Genomic DNA, 13,689 nt, shown 5'->3' with positions numbered 1-13,689 from the left:
GAAGCACTAAACAATAGGAAGAAATCCATAGTCCATAATTAATCTGGTACACTTGATTGTGGATCACCTGGAGACATGAAAGACTGCAGATGCTGGAATCTGGACCAACCAACAGTCCTGGTGTGCAGTTTCAACCCAAAATGTTGACAGTTTCTTTCTTCCCACAGCTGCTGCTCAAATCAGAGTTCTTCCAACTGAGTGTTGGATAAAAAATTATAATCTTGTTTTAAAATTTTACTTCATTTGATTCTTGAATAACAAAGCTATACAGGAATAATAATGTAACACACAAAATGCTGGAGGAGCTCAGCAGGTCAGGCAGCAACTATGGAAAAGAGTAAACAGTTGGTGTTCCGGGTTGAGACCCTTCATCGGGACTGGGAGTTTAGCATGCACAAGGGACCGTAGACGCTGCAATGTAGAGCAATAAACAATGTGCTAGAAGAAGTCGGCAGGTTGAGCAGCATCTATGGGAGGAAAGGAAATGTCAATGTTTCAGGTTGAAACCCTCAGGAATGAGTGGAAAGACCAGATGGCCAGTATAAGGAGGCAAAGGGGAATAGAGAAAAAGGATTCTGAGGTGACTGGTGGACTGAGAAAGGATATAAGGTGACTGGCAGTTGGTTCCAGCTGAGCAGAAGTGGAGTTGGAGAACAGTGGCAGGTGAATGATGGACGGAAGGAGACAAAGAGAGAGAGAAAAAAAGGAAATAAGAACTATGGAGCAAGGTGGAGTGAGGGAAGTGTGAAGATAAGTGACAGCTGTGAGAGCAGGGGTCCCCAAACATCTTACGCCATGGACCCCTACTATTAACTGAGGGGTCTGTGGACCCCAGTTGGGAACCCCTGTGCTGGAGGGAGATGAGCAGGAACACAAAGTGCTCAGAGTGATAAATAAAGGAGGTGAAAATGGGAACCATTAGGGGAGAGGTGGCTGGTAGTTGGGGGGACAGAGGTGGAGACACCTATGTATGAATGAGTGGATGGAATCAAGAGGAAGACGGGGATGGTAGGTGAAGGGCAGGCTGGGGTTTGTGTGGGAATAGGACGAAAATAGTAGGACTGGAGGAGAATCAGAAGGATAGGGAGAAGGAGTTGGGTTGTGGGAGAGAGAAGCTGTTGGTGGGAGGGAAAAGAAGGAGGAGGGGAGGAAGAAAAACAAAATGGGGTTACCTAAAATTGGAAGACTCCATATCTATGCCACTAGTTGGAGACTACCTGGGTGGAATATAAGATGATGTTCCTCCTGTTTACATTGGCCTTAATCCTGGTAGTGGAGAAGGCCAAGGATGAACAGGTCAGTGTGGGAATGGGAAGGAGAATTTAATTGGTCTCTAACTGGGAACTTAGGGTGGCCATTACTGTCTGAGTGTAGGTGTTCTGTAAAACAGTTAACCACTCTGTGATTGTCCTTGCTGTTGTAGAAGAGGCCATATTAGGAGCGCTGAATGCAGTGAATGAGGTTGGAGGAGATGCATGTGAACCTTTGCTTCACCTGGAAAAACTGTTGAGATCACTGGACAGTGGGGAGGGACAAGGTGTAAGGACATCTACTGTGAAAGTAGGGGGAAGTACCAGGAGTCAGGGCTGGATTGATGTAGAAAAGTCATGGAGGGAATGGCACCTTGCAAAGGCAGAAAGGAGTGGGGAGGAGTAGATGTGACTGTTGGTGGGATCTTGTTGCAGCTGATAAAAAAAAGGCAAAGGATGGTTCATAGGGTAAAGGGTCAGGACTAGGGTTCTGTCTGAGAGAAGCTAGGTGAGAGCAGAAATACAAGAAACAGAGGAGATGTGAGATTGGGGTCCATCAACTGTAGCAGAAGAGATACCACACTTTCTGACAAAGGAGGACATTTCAGATATCCTGGAACGGAATACTCCATCTTCAGAGAAGATGCAGCAGAGATGGAGAAACTAGGAGAAGGTAATGGCATTCTTACAAAAGACAGACTGAAACTCTTCCCATCCTAAGTAGCTGTGGGAATCCATGAGACCATAAGACATAGGGGCAGAATTGAGGCCATTTAGACCATTGATTATGGCTGATTCAGTATTCCCTCGCAATCTCATTCAAAGTTCAAAGTAAATTTATTATCGAAGTTCGTATATGTCACCATTTTCCAACCTGAAATTCAGTTTGTTGCAGGCATTCACAGTAGAACAAAGAAATACAATAGAATCAGTGAGAAACTACACACAATAACTGACAAGCAACCGATGTGCAAAAGAAGACAAACTGTGCAGATACAAAACAACTATGACTACAAATAATAATAATAATAATAATAATAATAATAATAAATAAGTTGTGTGATCATTGGTCAAGTATAATGTTCTCCAAGGGTTCCTCAGGTGGCTGTAGAGGCTGATCCAGGATCTATATTACTTGGATTTTAGGGTAGATTCCCTTAATAGACCACTCCAGTGTGTGATTTTGTATAACATGGGGAGGCGGATGCACGAGCAGCCACCACAGCTCCTTGACAGATCAGGGTCAGGATCCATGGCATAGAGTACAAGACGACTTGGGATCCTTCACTCCTGCAGCCTTCCTCCACCTTCACTGCTATTCTGATGTCTTGTCTTCCTCCAGCTCCACAAATGAGGAGTTGGTTGGATTGGGACTTCATCTGGAATTCACCTTCACCTTACCACCAGGGGTGACCCTACGAGGAGTGAAGTGGCAAACAGTATCACTCTTAGGGTGTCAGGAACTCAAGTTTTTCCACTATAAGAAGATGACAAACCTTAGAGAAGTGTAATAAATAAATAAGAATTTAAATAATACTGAGATCATGAGTTCAGTATTATTCTCCTGCTTTTTCTCTGTAATCTTTGACACTCCTACTAATCAAGAACCTGTCAACCTCTGCTTTAAATATATCCATTGACTTGGCCTCCACGACAGTCTGTGACAATAAATTCCACAGATTCATCACCCTCTGGCCAAATATTTACCCTCTCATTTCCATTCTAAAGGAATGTCCTTTTATTTTGAGGCCATGCCCTCTGATCCTCGATCCTCCCACTACTGGAAAGATCCTCTCCATGTCCACTCTATCCAAATGTTCAATATTCAGTAGATTTCAATGACGTCCTTCTAAACTCCAGCAAGTACAGGCCTAGAGCCATCAAACACTCCTCCTTATTTCATCCTTTCATCCCCATAAATATCTTCAGAATCCTCTCCAATGCCAGCACATCCTTCAATATTGGACCCTAAGCTGTTCACAATTCTGCAAATGTGATCTGGCAACATTGAAGTCGGTGTGTTTATAGTAAATATCAGTGTAGAGGCAGAGAGATCTAGAGAAAGGAATGAAAGTCAGAAATGGTCCACGTGTGTATGAGAGCAGGGTGGAGGTTGGTGGTGAAGGTGATAAAATTGATGAGTTATACAGGGATGCAAGAAGCAGCATCTTTTCAGTCACCAATGTAATGGAGAAAGAGTTGGGAAGGGGTACTGGAGAAGGTTTGGCATAGGGACTGTTCCACCATAATGACTATTGTCCAGCAGCACTCATCTAAGGTGATGAAAAGTTTTTGAATGTTGGTCATCTCAAGAATCAACTCTGGCCCCAGCAAGGACTTGGACCCACTGCAATTTGCCTATCACCACAATAGGTCTATGGAGGACATGATCTCATTGGCTCTCCACATGGCCTTGGATCACTTGGTCAATACAAATACCCATGTAAGGATGCTGTTTGTTGACTACAGCTCAGCATTTAATACCATCATTCCTACAGACCTGATCGAAAAGCTCCAGAACCTGGGCATCTGTACCTCTCTCTGCAACTGGATCCTTGACTTCCTAACTGGAAGACCATAAACTGTGTGGATTGGAAATAGCATCTCCACCTTGCTGATAATCAACACTGATACATGTCAGGGACATGTGCTTAGCCCACTGCTCTATTCTTTTTACACCCATGGCTGCATGGCTAGGTACAGCTCAAATGCCATCAATAAACTTGCTGACAATACAACCATTGTTGGCAGAACCTCAGGTGGTGATGAAAAGGCTTACAGGAGTGAGATATACCAGCTAGCTGAGTGGTGTCACAGCAATGGCCTTGCACTCAATGTCAGTAAGACAAGAACTGATTGTGGAATTCAGAAAGTGTAAGATGAGGGAACACACACCAGACCTCATAGACGGATCAGAAGTGGAGAGGGTGATCAGTTTCAAGTTTCTGGGTGTCATTATCTCAGAGTACTTAATTTGGACCCAACATATTGATGCAGCTATAAAGAAGGCACGACAGCAGCTATATTTCATTAGGAGTTTGAGGAGATTCGTTTTGTCACCAATATCCCTCACAAACTTCTACAGATGTACTGTGGAGAGCATTCTGCATCACCCTCTGGTATGGGAGGGCTACTGCACAAAATCGAAGTAAGCTTTAAAAAATGGTAAGATTAGTCAGCTCCATCAAGAGCACTAGCCTCCCTACTATCAAAGAAATCAGGAAGGAGATACAGAATCCTGAAGGCACATACTCAGTGATTCAGTAACAGCTCCTTCCCTTCTGCCGTCTTATTTCTAAATAGACATTGAATCCATGAACACTACCTCACTACTTTTTTATTTCTATTTTTTGCATGACTTATTTAACTATATATATATATATATATATATATATATATATATATACCTACTGTACTTCAGTTTTTTTCTCTCTGTGACCATGTATTGCATTGTACTGCTGCCACAAAGTTAACAAATTTCAAGATATTTAACCCGATTCTGATTCTACAAACAACAAAAAGACAGCATTGCTTATTCAATGAGATAAATACAGATTCCTCCACCATTCCAAAAATTACTATTTAAACTCATACCAGTTAGAAATTGATCAGATCATGGATTAATCTGATACTTGACATAAATTTGGGAACAAGGAAACAGGAATAAGTGCAGGGTTGGCATGTGAGTTCTTAATATCACATGGTCAGAGCAATCAGAAAATAACAAATAACTGAAATAGATGCCATTGCTTCTCCAGCCATAAGATCATGGCTGATCTTCTACCTCAATGCTGTTTTCCTGCTGCTCTGTCTTGATTTCCTTGGTGTCAAGGAATTTATCAATCAATGCACTCAATGTCTGAACCTCCACAACCTGCTGGGTTAGTGAATTCCAGTGAATTATCTGAGTTTTGAAACTTCCCATTACTTATTTTGAGATGATGAAGCCTAGTTCAAGACGTCGCAGTGAGAAAACAACCCCCTTTCATCCAGTCTTGTATGAAATTTGTAAGTTTCAATAAGATTCCCTTTGGGAATACAGGACTATAATATAACAATGTAAGACCTGGAACTTGTTGGGTAAGTATACCAAAACCTTGCACACACAATTGAGAAGTGAAAACCTTCAAATGATTATTTAATTTTGCTAAAACAAATTCTTTCTATCAGCACAGCTGTTTGATCTGATGGGTATTTCTGGCATTTAAGACAATTATTTAAGTTAGCACACATGCCAGCTGCATTTGATTTATGGTTATAGTGTAGAATTGGATCTTCTGGCACACCAAGCTGTGCTACCAAGCAACCCCTGATTTAACCCTGTCCTAATCACAGGATAATTTACAATGACCACTTAACCTACCACCGAGTAGATCTTTGGACTGTGAGAGATATCCAGAACAAACCCATGCAGTCACAGAGAGAATGTGCAAACTCCTTACAGATTGTGGCAGGAATTGAACCTGTGTCGCTGGTACTGTGAAGCATTGTGCGAACCATTACGCGCTTGTGCCACCCCAAAATCTTGGGAACATAGAATTGTCTTAATATCCCTGTATATTCACTGGAATGTCCAGCAGGAAAGCAAACACTAAGTCAGGCAATAGTTATATAAATAAAAATGCCTTTGTGAATTGGAACACTTGCCTCACTTGGTTTCACCTACCATCTGCCAACGTGCTCCAATCTTCCCCCCCCACCCCCACCTTCCCCCTTCCTCCTTAGTCCTGGGTCTCGGCTCAAAACTCGACTGTTTAACTCCACAGATGCCGCCTGACCCGCTGAGTTTCTCCAGCATTTTGATGTGTTGCTCTGGATTTCCAGCATCTGCAGAATCTTGTGTTCATAACACAAGAGTTGTGATGGTTCAGAGGAGTAGTCAAGTTTGTGTTTCATGTCGCGGAGTGAAATTTTTGCCCTCTGTTACCCTCCCTTGCAAACTTCCTGGACGAACTGCTTGCAAAAAGTGAAATTTTCTCTCTAAAAAAGGGCTTTTGTGGCAACGGGACAGAGGTAGGGACAGAGGTAGGGACAGAGGTAGGGACAAAAGGCATTACAAATTTTATTTTGCCAGTGTTCGGACGAATTCTGTGTCTACTTAATTTATTTTATCTCGTAGATTGAAAAATACAGCTTTGTTGTGTAAATGTAAATACTTAAAATATTGACAAATGAATAACATTTAACAGACCACAAACGAGTTGGGATTACATATGATTTTATTGGGGTTTAGCCCGTCGAAAACAAATTTAGTCCTATACTTTCTCACTTCAGCGCAAATCATCTAATATAAGCTGTAGTAATCAAAGGAAACAACTTTGTAGCAACATGGAGTCATTATTAGTTTACTTTTCGAGTAATCAACGGGAGATTCCCCCGCCCCACATCATTTCTTTCCAGCCTTTCTCCGTTTTTATCTTCTCTGCTTTCTTCCCACGACGCTTCCTTTCTCCCTCTGACTTACTTCTGCCGGAATTTCAAATGGCCCGCTGTTAGCCAATGGGCAAGTGCCGTGTGCGCATGCTCCAGGCTGCGGCTGCCCAGCCCCTCCCCCTCTGGCCGGTCGGCGCGTGCAGTGTGTGGAGCGGCTGCGTCCGTTTGAGTTTTATTCCAACAGTTCAGCCCTCTAACACGACTCGCTATTTTATCAGGTGAAGCCTGCGTTTTGCTGCTTTTGTAGTTTGTGCTCGCATCTCAGCCAGGCGGTGTTCGTTTGTTTGTTTTTTAAAAAAAACTAAGATATTGTCCAGGCCTTGCCTTGCAGCTTGGGTGAGCGGGCCTGCACCTCCTGGCAGATCTGATGGAACAAGAATTAACTCATTGGTGCAGCTGCTGTGCGAGAGGTGAACCAACAGACTCAGTTTCTAAAAGGTGAAATGTCAACATTCAGCTGTGAACAGGTTATAAATAGAATGAGTCTGCTGGAGGCTACTCACTGGTTAAGTAGAGAGCAATCTATAGCATTAGAGTTTCACTTTTATAGTGATACGTTCTGATATTTAATTGTCAGCACTGATATGTTAAATACGTTCCAAATGATCGGAAACGTATAACGCAATTGTTATTTTTTTTACAGTTTGTCTTTTAGAACATGCCTCCAAAAAAGGCAGACGGCGAAGTGAAGTTACCACCCATCATTGGAAGATTTGGTACTTCGTTGAAAATTGGCATTGTTGGTTTGCCAAATGTAGGGTAAGTTAAGTTTTATGGTGATGCGATCTGGCCCTAATTATATTAACGTTAACAAGTGTTCATGCTGGACTTAAATTAACAATAGTGCAGTGTCATTGCAAGATGAAGATTAATGGATTTGATTAATGCTGTTCAGTATTTCACGAAAAATGTATTTGTCCACCCAAAGATTGTTTAACTTCTAATAGAAAAACAATTTCCTTGGAAGTTTATTTAGCTTCTTAGTGGGAGTTGTAAACTAATTACTAGTTTCTCTCCATTCTTTTGTGAACTGGGCTACTTACTAGTGAACTGGTAATTTAACTTACTGCTAAAATAATAAGTTAGTCTGGTGATTTGTACTGTATTAGATAATATGGCTAATTTTATTTATTATATCAAACAATTTAATTTGTCATTGTATTTCTTGAGGAATACTTGGATTTTCTTTAAAAGCAAATACAGTAATTATTTGGAAATGGAGGCAAAAAGAGAGATGTCTTGAAGTATTTTGTGTAAAGACTGTTCATTATTATTATCATCATCATTATAACAATGCTGTAATATATGCAGGACAGATGATGGGGGTATAAATACCACTGGACTAGAAATGCTCAGGCATCATCCCTGATGAAGATGGCAGAATTTGTTTTTGAAACGTTGGTTGTAATTGATATTTATACCCGGCTAGAAGCCCAAGAAAAGTTTATTTGTCATATACGCTTTGAGAGCACTAGATACTTTTTCAATCCTGAAACATTATTAGGAGAGCATGGTCTAGTTTATATTAAGATTCTATGTGGATTTTGAAAGGAAGATGTTAGATGTAAAAGTCATTGCTTTTGGCGGGGAAAAGCAAATGAATAAAGGCATTGATAGCTTATGTGGGTGTTTGGTTAATAATTGTAAAGTGCTGCTTTATAGTTAAAGGGCTAGGGGGGACTAAATTGTAGAAGGGAGTAGAAACAGGAAAAAAATGAAAGGGTGCAAAGGATGGAGGAAATTCATGTGAACATAATGGAAATAGAAAAAGGATCTTGTGGTATCTTGGAGTATATGGTGCATAAAGTCATCTTGAACTTCCAGTCGATGTTAACTGAAGTTTTGATGACAAACTGCCATCTTCATCAGGGATGATGTTTAGGCATGTCTAGTGTGGGATGGACAATAGGGGTCTATATACTACCGGACTAGACATGCCTAGGCATAATCTCTGAAGATGGCAGAGTTTGTCGTCGAAACGTTGGTTAAAATTGATACATGTACCTGACTGGAAGCCCAAGAAGAGTTTAAGCAATGGAAGTATTGCCATAATACTTCTGCAGTGCCTAACTTGTTGGAAATTGAATACCCTGCTCTGTCACAAGTAAATAACATAAAAGCCAAATGAAAGAGTATAGAAAGGCATTTAATAAAACACCATTTATTACTTTTTAAAAGGTTTGGATGAGCTTCCAAAATAAGAGAAATATGGTTCTGCTGCTTTTTTGTCATAATCATGTTTGACATTTTGGATGAGCAGTCTAAGTGGCAAGTTGCTTGAATTAAACAGTGTGTGTTATTGCTTCGAGTAGAATTAAAGTGCATGTACTTTTTTGATTTAAGACAGGTCACATGATTGGAAAACATTTTTCTTCTCTTGTCAATGATTAATAGTAACATGTTCTTATATATACTATTGGCAGTCAATTATTGCCCAGAATATATGTCCAAGAGACTATGGTGATGAGACCTACTTTAATCATGCTGCACTCCTTGTGAAGGAAAATCCATGGTGCTATTGTTGCTAAATTCCATAATTAGAGCCTATAGTGTTGACAGTTTAGTGATATATTTTCATGTAAGAATAGTGTTTAATTTGAAACTTGATGTTTTTCATGTGGATCTGCTCTCAGCTTTTTATGAGGTAGGGGACTGTGTGTGTTTTCAGTGTGGTCAATGGAATGCAAGTCAAGTAGGCTGCTTTACTGTGCAGCTACTTAGTCATAGAGTTAAATAGCTTGGAAACAAGCCTTTTGATTGAGGTGACTATGTAGTCCCATTTGCCAATGTATAGCCTACAACCTAAACTTTTACCATCTGTTTACCTGTCCACTGACTTTTAAAAGTTGTTAATGTGTGAGCCTCAACCACTTCCTCTGTCAGCTCATTCCATATTGATTCCACCATTTGTGTGCTTAACCAAAAAAGTTCCGCCTCAAGTTACTATTAAATCTTCCCACTCTCACCTTTAACATATATCCTCTAGTTCTTAATTTCCCAACCCTAGGAAAAAGACTTAAATGCATTTACCCTGTCTATGCCCCTCATGATTTTCTACTCTGTAAAGTCACCTCTGTCTCCTATGCTCAAACACATCTGTAACTGTACAGATATCTATCTTCCAGCTGCAGATACTGGAAGTCCAAAGAAACACACACTTCATTAAATCTTAGCCTGTTTAACCTCTCCCTATAACTCATTCCCTCAAGTCCTGGTAGCATCCTTGTAAATCTTTTCTGCACTTCTTCCAGTCTAATCTTAATTCCAGTTCAACATATTTAGTATAGCAGGGCAACCAAAACTGAACACAATATTCCAAATACAGCGTCACCAGCATCCTATACAAACTCTCCATGATCTCCCAAGTGTCATGACTTATGATGGCCAGCATGCCAAAAACATTCTTCACCACGTTGTCTATTTGTGACTCCACTTACAATGAATCATGCATTCTAATATCCCTCTGTTCTACAGCACTCCCCAGGGTTCTGCCATTCAAAGCCTACCTGAATTTGCTTTTCCAAAACTGAACTTGGACTTAGCCAATTAAACTCAAAATTAAATCCAATGCACCTTGGTATGTTAAGTATAGAGGCAGTACAGTGTTAAGGGTAAGACCCTTTAAAGTGTTAATGAGCAGAGGGACCTTGACCTTGGGTTCATAGCTCCCTGAAAGTGGTTACACAGATTGATAGGGTAGTTAAGGCATATGGCAAACTTGTCTTTGTTTGTCAAGGCATTGTGTTAAGGATTGGTTGAAGCTTTTATAATACACTAGTTAGGCTTCATCTGAAGTATTGCATATAGTTCTGGTTCCCCCCCCCCCACCCCAATTATAGGAAGGATATTGAGGCTTTGGAGAGGGTGTAAAGAGGTTTGCGGGGATGCTGCCTGAATTAAAGGGCACGTTGTATAATGAGAGGTTTGACAAACGGGCTGTTTTCTCTGGAGAATTGGAGGCTGAGGTGGGATACAGTAGACACAGTATATTTTTCCAAGGATATCCAAGGCAAGAGGGTAATTTCAAAGGAAATACGAAGGGCAAGGTTTTTACACAGTGGTCTGCTTGGTTGGGGGTAGAGGCAGATACATTAGGGATTTTTAAGAGACACTTAGGTAGGCAAATGAACATGAGGAAAATAGAATGATATGGATATTGTGTGGGCAAAGAAGATTAGTTAGCCGTTTGATAACTAGTTTATTTGGTTTGGCACAACATTGGGCTGAAGGCCCTTTTCCTGTACTGTTCTGTGTTCTAAACTCTTTTTGCCATTCCTCAGCACATTTCTTCAGCTGATCAAGCTCTCCCTGTAATTTTTGATGACCTTTTTCCACCTATATCACCTAGTTTAGAGTCATTACTATGTTGTGTGTATTGTTATCCAAATTGTTGATGTAGATGACGGATAACAATGGGCCAGCACTGACCCCAGAGGCACAACATGAGTCAGGATTCCAGTTTCAGGAGTATGATGTGTCCCAGAATGTTGATGATTTTTCCCCTTTTAATAATATGTAGTTTTGACTTTTTCTTTCAAAAAATGGCCTTTTTCTTTAATGGACTCCTTGTGCATTTTGACCCTTTTTTGTCAGTGTTTCATAATCCAAGTAATTTCCTCTGGATACTGAAAGTTTTAGTTTACTGTAACTAGAAACATGTTCAGTTAAGTTTACAACAGTGTATGTGGTAATAGTGTACCCTGAAAATGTAAGTCAATACATCCAAAAGCCAAATCTCCACTTTTAGACTGAACTTTTATTAATGAAAAACACATCACCTTTACCAGGGCCCCATTTTGAGTCAAAATTGTCTAAGGATGCAAGAGAAACAGCTACATGAATTCATTACTTCTAAGAGTGGGTCAGTGGGTGGGTGTCCTTCCTGTAGTATGTGAACATTAGCTGGCCTTACAAAGTCTTTCCACTGTTAACGGGATGATGTGTGCAAACTAGCTTTTTGGATTAGTATGTTGAGCGGTCAGCTAGGGAACAGACTACCCTAGACTGAGTATAGTGTAATGTGAAAGATTTAGTTAATAGTCGGTTGTATGGGGTCATTTTGGAGAAAGTTACTGTAACCTGATAGAATTCTTAATTTAGGTTGAATGTAGAAAAATTTAAATCTGAAACCAGGATCCTAAATTCAAATTTGTGTAGAGTACAATCAGAAAATGCCTGCATAATTAAACAAATACCTGTGCCATCTTCTGTAGAGGAAAAAAAACTAAGTTGTCAGGTATATTAGGGAACCAAGGATTTAATGAAAGTAGGGAACTAAAGGAAATCAGTGTTTTAAAAAGAACTGCTGGACCACTATTTAAAATTGCATGTATTTCAATGCAGGTAACTTAACTGCTGATATAGACAAACTGAGAATGTGGATTGCCTCTAGGGGAACTGGGATATTGTGGCCATAATAGAAAAGTGGCTGAGAGAAGGGCCGGACAGGTCAGTGTTCTGGGTTACTGATGCTTTAGGTGTGACAGAGAAACAGGTAATAGTGAAGTGAGTGTAATGGGCGGTAGTGTGGCAGTTAGCTTAATGCTTTGCAATGCCACCAATCGGGGTTCATTTCCTGCTGCTGTCTGTTAGTGTATTTTCCCTGTGACTTTGAGTTTCCTTTGGGTGCTATAGTTTTCTCCCATATTCCAAAGCCATACAGGTTAGTAAGTTGTTGGCATGTTATGTTGGCACCGGAAGCATGGTGACATTTGCAGGCTCCCTCCAGCACATTCTCTGATTGTTGGTTGTATGTTTCGATGTAATCAATCCCTTTTTAATAAGGGAAGATGTAATAGCAGTGAGGATATTCTTGAAGATCATCTAACGAGTCCACTTAGATAGAACTTAGAAATAAGAAAGGGACGGTTACCTTTGTAGTACTTTATTAAGAAACCCCTCCCCTCCTCTATAATCGACGGGAACTTGAGCAAATGTGTCAAGAAATTGCATGTAGTTGTGGTAGTAGTAGGGAAGTGCTAGTGGAAGATTTCAATTTTCCCAGTATCAATAAGACCACCCAGAGTGCAAAGGGTCTGAATGGGGCAAAGTTTGTGTAGTGCCTTCAAGACAGTTTTCTCATTGTGATATATAGAGTGTATGTGGGTAAGGGCAGCAGTGGACGTCTCTTAGAGAATGAGGCAAGCCAGTTAACTTAAGTAGCAGTTAAGCATTTTGAGTCCAGGGACACGATTCTATTAGTTTTAAAATACAGTGGGTAATTGGGACATATTGGGACCAATTCATTTTGGCCTGATTAAGTGGCTGTCCCAGTTACCAAAATTCTCAGGAAATAGTTAAAAAGGTTTTTTTTAAAAAAAAACAAACAGCTTTTTAACTGAGTAACAAATTCTGTATTTAAATGGAATACAGAACAAATTAGAACATTACAAAAACTAGTACAGTACCATAAAATTTATTCCTAATAGTTATCAACAGAGGAATGGGGTAAGAAGGGGAGGAGGGGCATTAACGGAAGTTAGAGAAGTCAATGTTCATGCCATCACATTGGAGATACCCAGTCGGTATATAATGTGTTGTTCCTCCAACCTGAGTGTGGCTTCATCTTGAATTGTCTATTTGGACTTTAGTAAGGCCTTTGATAAGGTCCTGCATGACAGGCTTATCTGGGAGATTAGGTCACATGGGTTTCCAGGAGCTAGTGAGGTGGATTCAGAATTGACCTGGTGATAAGAAGCAGAGGGTGATGGTTGTAGGTTGACTTCCTAACTGGAGGCATGTGATTAGTGGGATACCCCAGGAGTCAGTGCTGGGACTTCTTTTATTCATTATTTCTGTACAAGATTTGAATGTACAGAGTGTACAAGGCATAATTAGCTGGTTTATTGATAGTACTAAATTAGGGGTTTTTGCTGATAGTAAAGTGGGTATGATGATTTGCAGAGATCTTAATCAGAGAGATGGGCTGAGTAGTGGTAGATGGATTCTACCATTACTAAATTTCCAGTGTGGGGCTTTGGACTTTCAAACCAGGGTATGATTTATA

The 13,689-nt window shown here is 40.4% G+C and overlaps 1 protein-coding gene across 1 annotated transcript in view; it reads left to right on the top strand.

Annotated features, from left to right (window-relative positions):
* Window positions 1-6,785: 6,785 nt before the first annotated feature.
* The window catches only part of ola1 (Obg-like ATPase 1), a 177,114-nt gene continuing 170,210 nt past the window's right edge, over window positions 6,786-13,689 (top strand). Inside the window, exons 1-2 of the mRNA XM_059966679.1 lie at window positions 6,786-6,901; window positions 7,327-7,442. Of these exons, the coding sequence (XP_059822662.1) occupies window positions 7,342-7,442 (101 nt within the window). The 5' untranslated portion in view covers window positions 6,786-6,901; window positions 7,327-7,341. The remainder of the gene's footprint in view (window positions 6,902-7,326; window positions 7,443-13,689) is intronic.

Source organism: Hypanus sabinus, chromosome 4 (assembly GCF_030144855.1).
Source record: "Hypanus sabinus isolate sHypSab1 chromosome 4, sHypSab1.hap1, whole genome shotgun sequence".
Lineage (NCBI taxonomy): Eukaryota > Metazoa > Chordata > Chondrichthyes > Myliobatiformes > Dasyatidae > Hypanus > Hypanus sabinus.
This window is presented reverse-complemented; position numbering and strand designations above follow the sequence as displayed.